The following is a 13,860-nucleotide window of genomic DNA, read 5'->3' as shown; positions in this document are numbered from 1 at the left end:
GGGGGAAGAGTGGCACTAACACTGCACATAACTGTAATCCCTGCTCAAAATGAAGGCCAGATCTAAGACATAAATTACACCCGTTAATATGTCAACCATTAATTTTAAAGCTGTTATGTGCTTTAATAAATCGCTAACACGTGGCTATTGAAGCCACAACAGACTGTGCCATTCCACCACATCACGTCACCACCACTCAAGTTTCAATCCCCTGCACTAGCCTCTGCTCGGACATAGCCTACAGTTGGCGTACTTCGGTAGAAGTTGTCGATTAAACCATTCTTAAACAGTTCTGTTAGTGGCAGGTTAGGGTTATGTACCTGTTAGTGACAGGTGTGGGTTATGTACCTGTTAGTGACAGGTGTGGGTTATGTACCTCTTAGTGATAGGTGTGGGTTATGTACCTGTTAGTGACAGGTTTGGGTTGCCGTGTGATGACATCACGCTCCACTGGAGGAGGAACAATTTCACGCGGCTCCTCCTCCTCCATCACTGGCTCCTCCCACTCCACCATACTGCCTCCGTTGGGAGTTTTTGATAGAGTTTCCGTGGTGACGGACGGGTAAGCCACTCGCCCGTTGGACAGCTTCTCTATGGGTGGGGTCTCTGGAGGTGGGAGAGGCGAGGGGGAGGGCGGAGGAGGGGTGGGGGATGAAGGGGGGATGGGGTTGAAGGGGGGCCCAGGACTCCCAAGATCCATCTTATCAGGACTGGGGTACTCTGAGCGACCCTCAAAATCGGTATCATTCTGTGAATGGAGGGAGAGACAGAGAGAGAGAGAGAGAGAGAGAGAGAGGGAGGCATATTGCACATAGTTTATTATAATTTGTGTGACCTATGCTTTGACGGTGTTGAATTTGTATGTGCTTGTATTTTTCATGGCAATCGAGCACCTTGAATTGAACTGAATTAAAGGTACTCGACATCTAACAGTCAAGAGAGGAAAAGCAGCAACAAACACCTTCAAAGCACAACACTGTTTATCCCTCCCCCTTCTCTGTGAATGCGCTGACGTTGAAACGCTGTTGGCTGTGGCAATTAGAACCAACTTTCAACCAATGAGCTTGAATTATTGTATAGCTAGTGCCGGCCCATCAACTGCATATTTTGAAACCTGAATTTAAGGACTATAAACACAGGCAGAGGTTGAGTCAACAATGTCAGTGAGCCTTTTTCAATGATAGGAAGGGATGGTAACAATGTTTTAACACAAAAATCTTACCTATTGTACCTTTAGGAGAGAGTTATAACAAAAACAAATAAAATATAACTGTGAACAACATTAATTCCTGTCACACAATCACAACCTTGTAGAAAGTCTCGTCGTCCTCATCCTCCATGTCCAACACCACGTCCTCCTCCTCCTCTTCCTCTTCCAGGTCGCAGGTCATGGCCAGCCTCATCTCTGGGCCCAAGTCCTGCAGCGTGCGCAGTCCGGCCTGGAAGACCCGCAAGAACGGTCAGCTCACTGCCGTCCATACGTACAGTATGCGACATTTCAAAACTCACATCCTCTGTCCAACAGAATGTCTAGCCTCCATCGCAGGTAATGAAGTAGCAAGAAGAAGAACAAACTTCTGACCCACAGTTGTGTTATAGATAAATAGAAGGATAGATAGAGCTCAACAGCCAGGAGAGTCACATACACAAAGAAAATTTACTCCAACAACCAGAAGAGCTTGAACACATAGAGCTATCGAGCTAATTAGCATGTGTTCTCATTCATTCTTCAGCTTAGTACTTGGTCTTTTCTGAATGCACACTGCAAAAATTTTAGTCTTTTGGTGAGTTTTATAATAAGACTCAAGATCTTTTTTCTCTCAAGTAGATAATATTAGCTTGTTTTAAGATAAATGGTAAATGGTTGGGATTCATATAGCGCCTTTATCCAAAGTGCTGTACAATTTATGTTTCTCAGACAATGCAATCTGTTTTCATTTGTTACCATGAGACACCAGACTGAAGCAAGGGGGCATGCATGTAGGTGAAGGTCCATTCATTTTTAAACCAGTGGAAAACGTGGCTCTAGTTCAGGCCTGTAGCGTAGTGGTTAAGGTAAATGACTGGTCGGTGGTTCGATCCCCAGTGTCGCCACAATAAGATCCGCAAAGCCGTTGGGCCCTTGAGCAAGGCCCTTAACCCTGCATTGCTGCAGGGGAGGATTGTCTCCTGCTTAGTCTTATCAACTGTATGTCACTCTGGATAAGAGCGTCTGCCAAATGGCAATAATGTAATGTAATGTAATGCATGACGACATCACAGGCTGAGCCATTCACCTGCAGGGCCGAGGACTTGTTCTTCTTTTTGAGGGCCAGTTTCCTCTTGCGGAACTTCCGAAAGTAGTCCTGGACCAGGAAGCTGGCGTAGAATTTACCCACGGTCACTTCCTCCTCTGAGGGGGAGAGATGAGGCGGTTCAGAAAGGAAGCCGCTCAATTCCTTACTTCCTTCTCAGCTCAGTCGATTCAGGAAATTAATTTACCGACTTGAATTTACTGATAAGATTTAACTGATTGAAAGAAATCTGAAAACGATGGCCATTTTCCAGTCCATTCAATTAATGCCAGTTAATTTCCTAAATAAACTATCCGTAAATGACACTAGCCCGAAGCCTGAAAGATGGACCAAGTCTAAAAGGCAGTTTATAGTTAAGCGATGCATGATTGGTCGATGGACATTCCATTATGGCTCAACTTTGATTTTGAATGCTGTCGCTCATAAAAAGTATGAACTCAGTATGCATCGCTTAAGTGGAGTCATTGTGAGCTCAAGACATGGATGCTAGTTTATGGCACTTCGCTAAAGATATTTACAGATGAGAATGTTCTATAATAAGGTTGTCATGACAATTGAGCCAGCGATGGGGTCAAAGTTCAATACAATTTATGTCTCAGCGAAGGGCACAATGATGATAGCGGTGACATCGTTCTAGCCATGATCATACATCGCTGAACTATAAACTGGCCTTGAGACACTAGTATGTCCGCAGGGAAAGAACGGCTAGCGTATTTATGAAATACGCCCAGTGTATTTATGACGGTTGTCTCACCTACAATTCAGTCATCCCTCTTCAATAGGTTGATATAGACTTCTTGTCAGCCTAGTGAAACCTAGCAATCAATCAGGTGTCATAGTGCTGGGCTAAAACTAAAAACTGTATCCATACTGGACCTTTTTGGAAAAGATTGGACACCCCTGCCTTGGAACCTTCTGCTTGGATTATGTTTGGAAATATTCATGACTTGCTCCCAAAAACAATTAGGCCAACTGCCATTCACAAGTACCACAATGTGAGTTGCGGGTAATATGAGCAGCATTTGGCACCAAGCCTTTCAGGGTTTCATTCTATGCAGTATTTACGTTGTTGAAATCACCCTCTATCCTATATTCTCCTTCCACATATTAATTCTGCTGCTATTTCCTATCGCTCTGGATAATGCCTAAAATGTAAATGTAACTGGTGCTATCTACGAATGGACTGCACTTGGTGTGATGTATACCAAGAAGGCACTGTTGCATCTGACCGTCAAATACTTTTTTGACATTTGTCACATTCCTCATGTGTTAAGTTGTAAGCTAAATAACTGTAATGTAATAGCAATGGCATTCTGAAAAGCTTCCATACACCTGTAATTCTGACCAATGACAGGCGTAGACTGTACCGCTGTCTTACCCTCAGGGGGAGGGATCACCTCGTCCAGAGTCTTGGCCTTGGTTCGCTTCCAGATCTTTTTGATGATGATCCTCAGCTCCTCGTTCTCCTGAACCACTGGCCCTGAGGGAGACGAGACGTGGCATCACCACACTGCAGCCAATGAGGCGTAGTCAGGGCGGCCATCCTGCATCCCAGACCCGGGTCAAAAATGTCATCGTTTTGGATTCAGTGAGCTTGTCTGGTGCATTGGATCCCATGAAATACCCTTCTGGTTGGCTTACTTCCACCAGGCAATCGGGCCCAAGAAAGTATTCAAATCCAAAACAATGATGTACTTGACCCAGGTTTGGCACACCCGGCCTTGTCATACTGCTAAATTAACTAATTCAACCTGGATTCAATTAGCATTTCCTGTAATGTCAACTCAATAAAAAAAACAAACAAATGTTATTTAATCACTGATGCACAATTTGGCACACTGATATCGGCGACCTCTGACCTTCGGTCTTAATCTTCAGGGCGGTCCTGACCAGGGCGAAGAGCGTGGCATTGAACGTGACCGTCCCGTCACTGTTTAGCGGCATGTTCATCGCGACCAGCCTCTGTGGGGGGGTGGGGGGAGGAAGAGGGAGACGTTTGTAATTGGATTGAGAGGCGGGGGGGAGGGGAACAGTTACAGACCTTCTGTCTGTAAGTAGCAGTGGCAGAGTGACTGTGTCAGCAGGAGGTAGACCCACATAGTAATGACCCACGATAATTACAACCCCCTTGTTTGTAAGAAGTTTCACGAGACCCACTCTTAAAATGCCACAACACAGTGAGTGTAGCGCAGTGGTCCTCACTCCTGGTCCCGGAGAGCCGCAGGGTGAGCTGAGGGTGGAGTGGGTGTGGAGTTTGGGGCCTGGTTAGTGGGGAGCGGTCTTGGGGGACACAGGGCAGACACAGGGGGGTGTTGGCACAGACAGTGGCGGTTACCCTGCAGGCCACGCGGTGAGGGCAGAGTTTGCCGAACCCCAGAGGAGGCTGGATCCTGCGCAGCAGAGCCACAACATCCAGGTGCTTTATACGCCCACTGCAAGGAGAACACAGACTGCTAGAGTACCACACTGCTGCTACACCACACTACTGCACTGCTGCACCACCCTGCTGCTACACCCCACTACTGCACTGCTACACCACACTGCTGCTACACCACACTACTGCTACACCCCACTACTGCACTGCTACACCACACTACTGCTACACCACACTACCACACTTCTGCTACACCACACTACCACACTACTGCTACACCACACTACCACACTGCTGCTAAACCACACTACTGCTACACCACACTACCACACTTCTGCTACACCACACTACCACACTACTGCTACACCACACTACCACACTACTGCTACACCACACTACCACACTACTGCTACACCACACTACCACACTGCTGCTAAACCACACTACTGCTACACCACACTACCACACTGCTGCTAAACCACACTACTGCTACACCACACTACCACACTGCTGCTGCACCACACTACTGCACTGCTGCTAAACCACACTACTGCTACACCACACTACCACACTGCTACACCACACTACCACACTTCTGCTACACCACACTACCACACTGCTACACCACACTACCACACTTCTGCTACACCACACTACCACACTGCTGCTACACCACACTACCACACTGCTGCTACACCACACGACTGCTACACCACACTACCACACTGCTGCTAAACCACACTACTGCTACACCACACTACCACACTACTGCTACACCACACTACCACACTTCAATAACGGTGACACAACACTGCTCACCTGGCCTCAGGGTCATATTCTGACCAGATTCTTTTGAACTCATCCAAGTGATGGGGACCCAGGATGGACCAATCACGTGTCAGATAGTCAAAGTTGTCCATGATGACAGCGACAAACAAGTTAATGATCTAAACATAAACCAAAACATACAACACATAAACAGTGAGTACGCTCTCTTTCTCTCTCTCACACACTCTTTCCGTCTCTCATACACTCTCCCTCTCTCTCACACACACACACACACACCTCCCTCCCTCCCTCCCTCCCTCCCTCTCACATACACACACACCTCCCTCCCTCCCTCCTCTCTCACACACACACTCCTCCTCCCTCTCTCCCTCCCTCCTCTCTCTCACACACACATACTCCTCCTCCCTCCCTCGCTCCCTCTCTCTCACCAGGAAGGCGCAGAGCATGAAGAAGCTGATGAAGTACAGGTAGGCGAAGTTGCTGCCGCAGGTGAACTCCTCTCCGGGCTCGTAGTCTGACTCGGGGTCACAGCGCTTCCCCGGCAGGCAGCCCAGCATGATCTCCTGCCAGGCCTCTCCCGTGGCACACCTGCCCCAGCCACAGACCAGTCATACTCTCTATTATACAACGGTTCCAACCTCGCATTGTGAGTGGCTGAGAGACAGTCGAAGGAGTGACATTATCACATGATGAGTCACTCCTAACTTAACAAAACTAAACCACTATGCTTATGTTCCGTCGACTCGCTGTAGCAAAGATACGTAGCCTAGCAACGCTTCAGAAGAGCTCTGTTCTGATGTTAAAACGGCTTACTTTTGAACCTGATTTAAAATATCAGTCTTTACATTTTGTTTTTCATTATAAACATATTGGTAAAACTGTTATATGCAGTAATACAGGAGAAGGAGTGACCATGAGATAATGTCACTGCTGTGCTGAGCTCCTGCACTCGGCTGTGTCTTGCATTAAGTCATTCCTTCTCCTGTACAGTATTATTGCAAAATGTATACTCACATCACACACAGGGGTCCTCTGTATTAATACTAGTATTAACACCTCCACACTTTATTATTATTCTGATTATTGATATTAATATTCGCCCTGTGTATGGTTTGGGGTTGGTCTTGCATGGCCCCGGCGGGTGAACTGGCTCACCTGAACAGCACCAGGACAGCCTGCGGAAAGGTCTGGAAGTTGGTGTTCCTGTTGATGTCCGTGTTGTCCAGCAAGGCGACCTTCCCAAAGGTCTGGAGGAACAGGAGAGTGGAGGAGAAGGGCAGGTCAACACAGGCTGCAGCCATTGCTGGCACAAAGAACGGGAGGGGTTAGACAGACAGACGGACAGACAGGCCAGCAGGCTGGCAGACACATAAAAACAACAGACAAATGGACAGGCAGGTAGACACACAGACAGACAGAGACAGCCAACAGACAGGCAGCCAGACAGCCAACAGACAGGCAGGCAGGCAGGGAAGCGAGAAAGGGAAGAGAGAAACAGCAGGCAGGCAGTTAGATGGACAGGCAGGCAGACACACAGACAAAGACGGCCAACAGACAAACAGGCAGACAGGCAGACAGTCAGGCAGACAGAGAGGCAGACACACAGGCAGAAAGTCCCACCTGCATGCCAATGACAGCGTAAATGAAGAAGATCATGGCAATGAGGAGGGCGACATAAGGCAGAGCCTGAAAGAGAGGGAGAGACCAGAGAAGGTCATTATTGTTTATTAGTATTATTATTCTCATTCATATAGTCATTTTGATGATGAGAACTGACTAATTTTGATGGTGAGGAGTAGCAACATGCACCAATGATGACCTCATGAGTATGGTATGGTGATTGTTATAACTCTCAGAATTACCTTCATTATTATTGTGATTGCGATAACATTAATAATCACTATGATTAGGAAGTTGATGACATGATGATGATTATCGTAATGATATGATGATGATGATGACGATGAAGGCATCAGTCAGTGCATCACAAATACACATGAGGGAACCTTCTATACATTTAGGAAAAACACAAATGTAACAGTGCTGACAAAAAACTATCACAGTACAATCCATAATTAAACAATACAGGATCAAATGCAGGCTTCCATGTTTAGATATTGCCACGTCCGTACCCTTTGCCCCTTCCCTGTTGTCTGTGTGTCTATGCTTCTCTCTGGATTTTCCCAAGTCTCCTGCATTTTTGTCTTTTATATCCCACTTTGCTTTCTGTAGTTCTGTTTTCTGTTCATCATTCATTTCACCTGTTCCCTACTTAAGGTCTCCGCCTCCCTCTCCTTATATTTCATTCCTTATATGTCATGCCTCTCACCTGTTTCTCGTTGTCTGATAATTTGTTTTCTATTTAAACTCCTGTTTAAGTTCTGTTCAGTGCTAGCTCGTCTTTTCCTGTTTCCTGAGTCTGTCCTGGTTCATTCCTTTCCCCCGGTTCTAGCCCGTATTTTCTATTTTTTTAATTTCGTGTTTGTACTTTTGCCTGTGTGGACTGCCTTCCTGTTTTTGAACTCACTACCACCACCTCTGCTGACTACTCTTCTGACCTCCCTGCATGTATCTGTCTGCCTGGATTACGACCATTGCCTGTCCCTGGATCACGTGTTGGATCTGCCCCCTGTTAATAACCTGCCGTATTCTAATCCCTGAGTCTGGGCATGGTTCTTCTGTCCGGCGTCCGGACAGATGTGATGTTTTTAATGGTACAGGTCCAATGATAAGATACACTTGTGGAATAGCATCACCCATCGCAGTGAGTGGGCTTTCTGTGTGTCTGTGTTTCATAGCTTGCAATAATGTTGAGCGTATGCGAGGAACACAAGGCCACCCTTCGCAAGGCACCTGGAGGGATTTTACGAAACTCCAGAGGAGGGTTCGAATGCCCTCCCCCTTATTGAGCAACTTCACCAGACGCATCACTCGGAACAAGCGGAAAAAAGTGATGGAGACTCGAGAGCTCTCCTCCCCCTGTGAGAGAGAGAGAGAGGAGAGAGAGAGACAGAGAGAGAGGAGGAGAGAAAGAGAGACATAGAGAGAGAGGAGAGAGAGAGGAGAGAGAGACATAGAGGAGAGAGGAGAGAGAGGAGGAGAGAGAGACACAGAGAGAGGGAGGAGAGAGGGGAGGGAATAGAAGAATAGGAATAGATATGCAAGATATGTACATTAATTATAATGCTTAATTGGAGTTGAATATACAGTACTGAGCAAAAGTCTTAGGCACCTGTATAACAGTCTGTACCGATAAGATTCTTTCAAAAATAATTCAATGAAAGGTCCTAAATAAACATACAATACATTTTACATGATATTTTAGTCATTCTGCCAAATAGTTTAAATTAAATCAATATTTTTTGTGACCACCCTTCGGCGTTAAAATGTTGCGTTGGCTAAGACAATCAGCAGGGAGGTTGTTCCAAGCATGTTGGAGAACTTGCCACAGTTTTTCTGCAGACTTTGGTTGGGTCTTTGCTTCTGATCTCAGACAGCCTTGATCAAGTTTTTATGTAAAAAGTAGTCAATTGCTTACAGTAATATGTAATATGTAATCTTTTTTAAATTAAATACAAAAATGTCTCTGTTAAATTACATTTTTTGGAAAATTAATATTTGGAAATCTCAAATGTGTCTACTGTAAATCATGTCAATGTACAGTAAAAGACCATTTTATGAGGGAGACAGCCATCTGTCCCAGACAGACATATTTACCTCTTCATGTCCTCCACTCTGAGTCAGTGAAAGAGGCATCAGCAGCCATTTCAGAGACATAACACCACATGGAGGAGGATCACATGGGAAAAGGCACAGAAAAACAAGTTAAAAATGAAATAAAGATGGCAACTCTTTCATGTTGGCATCAAAACAACTTCTACTTGCTATATGAGATAAAATATCAATTTGTTTTCTCTGAACTTTTTTGCACTCTTGAAATTCTTAACTGTTTGAAAACAAAATAAAAAATGGAATTGATGTTTAATTTATATCTAGCAAAAGTCATGTCTATAGTTACTATATATCCAAGCAATGTATTTACAATGTACTGTTGTCATTAATGCAACACAATGGGGTACTAGATGGGTACTAAGCATTTTCATTTAACTTGACACTATCATGTAAGAATAAATACAGCTTTTCAGCTATATAAATCAAAATAAAACCTTAAAGGCCCACACACATATTTTTCACGCTTTTTATATCATCCTGTTCCATACTGATTAAAGTATCAAATGCTGGGCCCTATCTATTTATAAATGGCCCCCGTAGCGATGATATCGTAACACCAGCACCAACGGCACACACTCACGCTGAACTCTGTCACCACAATATCCACCACACTGCCCACCACGATCAGGGCGTCGAACGAGTTCCAGGCATCCATGAAGTAGTGCTGTAAAATAGTGCTGCTTAGCTCACCGTGACAAAACCAAGAAACACAGCATCTCCTCAGACTCACAATATTACATTACATTACAAGGCATTTAGCAGACACTCTTATCCAGAGCGACGTACAACAAAGTGCAGATCAAACACAAGTACAAGTGCGAAGAGGACCTGAGAGGACAGTACGGTTCCGAGTCCTAGCGTGACCATACAGATACAATCGGAACCCTTGAAGAATACATCAACTTCCAAACTAGCATACCACAGTTGGCAGCTAGAATACCCCGAGTACAACAATACAATAGCAAATACAAAAAATATATATAAATATAAAATATAAATATAAAAAAAAAACTTCACACTTTATAGTTTGGTTATTAACCTTCCTATTATGTTAAGATTTTATAACCAGTTTTACATGTGGGGTCAAACAGGTGAAAATCCATCCATCCATCCATTATCTTAACCCGCTTATCCTGAACAGGGTCGCAGGGGGGCTGGAGCCTATCCCAGCATACATTGGGCGAAAGGCAGGAATACACCCTGGACAGGTCGCCAGTCTATCGCAGGGCACACACACCATTCACTCACACACACACACACACACTCATACCTATGGGCAATTTAGACTCTCCAATCAGCCTAACCTGCATGTCTTTGGACTGTGGGAGGAAACCGGAGTACCCGGAGGAAACCCACGCAGACACGGGGAGAACATGCAAACTCCGCACAGAGAGGCCCCGGCCGACGGGGATTCAAACCCAGGACCTCCTTGCTGTGAGGCGGCAGTGCTACCCACTGCACCATCCGAGACAGGTGAAAATAAACACCAAAATACATTTTGACACATAGTATGTCGCCTTCTTATTGTCTCCAAAATTACTTGGGGTCTGGCTGGCTGACATTTTTGCAGTTTGATATCTCTCTGTGAAATCTCCTCTTGCCTGGTCATCAGCTCGTTTCAGTGTTAGTGGAGCTGGAAGCAGAGGCTTGTGAATGTTGTTCGTCTCACTCTTTAGTTATGCAATACGCAAGGAATGCGGTCGTGGAAGGACGAGAATGTTTCTTAGTAAAACGAATGCCGGATCTTCCTGTAGCTAGGGAACCAAGCTATGGAGTGGCATTCTTTGCCACATTTGGCAAAATGTTTCTAGCCTGGAGACTCACCACGACATTTCAGCTGTTTGGTCTCTCTACCTGAAATTTGGTGTCTGACTTGGGCATTTACTTTCATACTGACTTGGGCATTTACTTGCATTTACTTTCATACAAGAACTGCTCTACTCTTATTCAAATAGAGACGCAGAATCACCATAGAGTTAAATGTATTCCTCCGTACGATTGTCAGTAGTAAAATAAATGCAGGTACGTCTTTGTTTCAAATAGGTCGTTTAATATAGTAGAGGAACTAGTGGTTCTCTTCCCCAAGTACAGATTAGGGTGGCCTGTAGCCTAGTGGTTAAGGTGCATGTCTCGGACCTGCAAGGTTGCTGGTTCGATCCCCGGTGTAGCCACAATAAGATCCGTACAGCCATTGGGTCCTTGAGCAAGGCCCTTAACCCTGCATTGCTCCAGGGGAGGATTATCTCCTGCTTAGTCTAAAATCAACTGTAAGTCGCTCTGGATAAGAGCATCTGCCAAATGCCATTAATGTAATGTAATGTAATGTAATGTAATGTAAAGATTAACAAGAACTAACGACTGAGGGAGAATATCAACGTTTATACCCTGTCCCTCAATGGAAACAGTGATTGTCATAAATTAAAACACATCACAGGAGTGGGGAGCGGGGTGATTGGATCTGGGGATGGGTAAAACAATGTGTGGGGATAGGGGCTGAGGGAGGGGGTAGAGGATATAACACAGGTACTGATCATAGAGGTAAATTTCACAGGATTGGAGGCTAGACAGGGTTGTAGATTGACCAAACAAAGTGAGATACTTCGGGGGGGTTGGCTGTAGTGGACTTGCCTCCCATGTTTTCCAACAATCACCCTTCAATTTGGGCTAGAGTTTTTGCCCTGGGCTGTGGTTAGTTCTCTGTGACTGTTGCTGCTGTTATTACTGCAGCGATGTGTGCTTTCTGTGCTCACCTCGTTGAGTAAATTTGGCTTCTTTTTGGTTACACATTTCCTTTACAGGTTAAAAGCTTTTTCATAAATAGGTTCAAATGATTACACTCAATAATGCCAACACCAATTTGACAATTATCAACATGTGAACATAATCAAAATAATTAACATATCCCTGTCCACGAGTACAAAAAAGACAAAACAAAAATACTAGAAAAATATCTTGCCCGGGTTTCTCCTTTGAGAGCTCAAAGAGCCTGTGTCCCTCCTAGGGGAGTGGACTATATAATGAGTTCTATCCAATGGTCCACCACCCATTTCTTTCTCACCAGTGTCCTGTTTTTATTAAAGTCCACCACAGCGCCATCTTGGAGGAGAATTTGCATTTAGCAGAAGACTTCTTAAACCACAATGAACACGTTGCAGTGTGCCACAATAAACACTGCACTGTGCTATAAGGCAGTCTGAACACCTTACTGTTCCCTGCGCTATGTTTAGGACTTTGAATAGACAGTCGTGTTCTCCATCTGTTATTACTCGTCTCCGATGTGCGCTCCTGGGATTACTAGAGAAGTGCGAGGCGGAGGGTTATTTGGTTGGTGTTGGTCGCGTGCCTGAAGACCCCCACTTTTTCTGTTTTCTTATTCTCGATCCCTTGTTTCAGGGTAGCTTTATGTTGGCAATTTGCCGGGAAACGTTTTCCTTGTTTTTATTGCACTAGTGGTGAGCTCATGTGAGTCTGTGAGTAACTTAACATACCCTTCATGGTCGCACTCGGTCCTTGGACCGCACTCTTTCACGTTTCACAAAAGCTCTCCTTCCCGGTCGCACTAGGTCCTCTGAACCCACACCATTACAGGTTGTATATTTTCTTACATTTTATAGTTACAGAGGATCAAAATAACACATTTGTATGCCAAGCTGCTACAGGACATCGCATAGCATTATGTTTTTTGCATTTTTACTATTTGATGAGAAAAAAAGAAAAGAAAAATTACACAGTATCAATATAAGAACTGGTTGACCTGTTTTTTAAGAGATTTCAAACACTGAATGGGGTAAAATTGACACCAAACATAATAGGAGGGTTAAGAGCATTTACAGCTTGCTCAAAACAATTTAAGGCTTGCTCTGGCATTGGTAGGCAGATACTGTGCGTGTGCGTGTGTGTGTGTGTGTGTGTGCGTATATGTGTGCATGTGTGTGTATATGTGCATGTGTGTGTGCGTGTGTGTGTGCGTGCGTACGTGCATGTGTGTGTGTGCGTGTGTGTGCATGTGTGTGTGCGTGTGTATGCATGTGTATTATATAATAGAAGATAAAATGGAGGGAGACCGCCTCACCCTGATTCTTAGGGCCAGGAGTTTGAGCACCATCTCCACTGTGAAGAGTCCAGTGAACGCCATGTTGAGAATGTCCATCACAAAGTTGAAGAGTTTGGACTGCTCGTAATGCTGAGGAACAGAGAGGTACACACCATTACCGGACATGCGGACGTTTGTAATGTCGATGAACAAAAAGCTATGCGTTACATAGGCTGCTTGTAATGCTAAGATAATGGTATGTGCTGCCCGTTAAATGCACTGCTCATTTGTAAATCATTATGACAATTTATTATCATTACCGTGAAGACACTTTTGATAATTCTATAGTTGTGATTATTGTTATTTTTACAGTAAAAACATACCTGTACAGCCAGAGTGACCGTGTTCAGAAGGATCAGCACAAACATGATGTACTCAAACCCTGAGGAGTTAATGATGGACCAGAACTTAAACTGCGTTGGGTTCTTCGGGATGTAGACCTTTATTGGCTGAGACTTCAGTGCATAGTATATACACTGCCTCTGAAATGGAGAGAGAAAGAGATGGTTTTGAGCAGGATATATTTTAATGGTGTGCTACATAATTGGTGACATCTGATTGTTGGAACCAAGTTACCC

General features: G+C 44.7%; 1 protein-coding gene across 1 annotated transcript in view; it reads right to left on the bottom strand.

Annotated features, from left to right (window-relative positions):
- Positions 1-13,860, bottom strand: part of LOC133109476 (voltage-dependent L-type calcium channel subunit alpha-1D-like) — a 42,707-nt gene that overhangs the window by 3,968 nt on the left and 24,879 nt on the right. Inside the window, exons 28-41 of the mRNA XM_061218799.1 lie at positions 13,606-13,764; positions 13,262-13,372; positions 9,764-9,853; positions 8,311-8,436; positions 7,078-7,143; positions 6,613-6,704; positions 5,886-6,045; positions 5,488-5,615; positions 4,630-4,726; positions 4,154-4,256; positions 3,673-3,774; positions 2,277-2,392; positions 1,308-1,439; positions 405-748 (exon numbers count right to left, since the gene is read on the bottom strand). Of these exons, the coding sequence (XP_061074783.1) occupies positions 405-748; positions 1,308-1,439; positions 2,277-2,392; positions 3,673-3,774; positions 4,154-4,256; positions 4,630-4,726; positions 5,488-5,615; positions 5,886-6,045; positions 6,613-6,704; positions 7,078-7,143; positions 8,311-8,436; positions 9,764-9,853; positions 13,262-13,372; positions 13,606-13,764 (1,826 nt within the window). The remainder of the gene's footprint in view (positions 1-404; positions 749-1,307; positions 1,440-2,276; positions 2,393-3,672; positions 3,775-4,153; positions 4,257-4,629; positions 4,727-5,487; positions 5,616-5,885; positions 6,046-6,612; positions 6,705-7,077; positions 7,144-8,310; positions 8,437-9,763; positions 9,854-13,261; positions 13,373-13,605; positions 13,765-13,860) is intronic.

Source organism: Conger conger, chromosome 14, assembly GCF_963514075.1.
Source record: "Conger conger chromosome 14, fConCon1.1, whole genome shotgun sequence".
NCBI lineage: Eukaryota > Metazoa > Chordata > Actinopteri > Anguilliformes > Congridae > Conger > Conger conger.
Note: the sequence above shows the minus strand (reverse complement) of the source record. Positions and strands in the feature narration are given on the sequence as shown.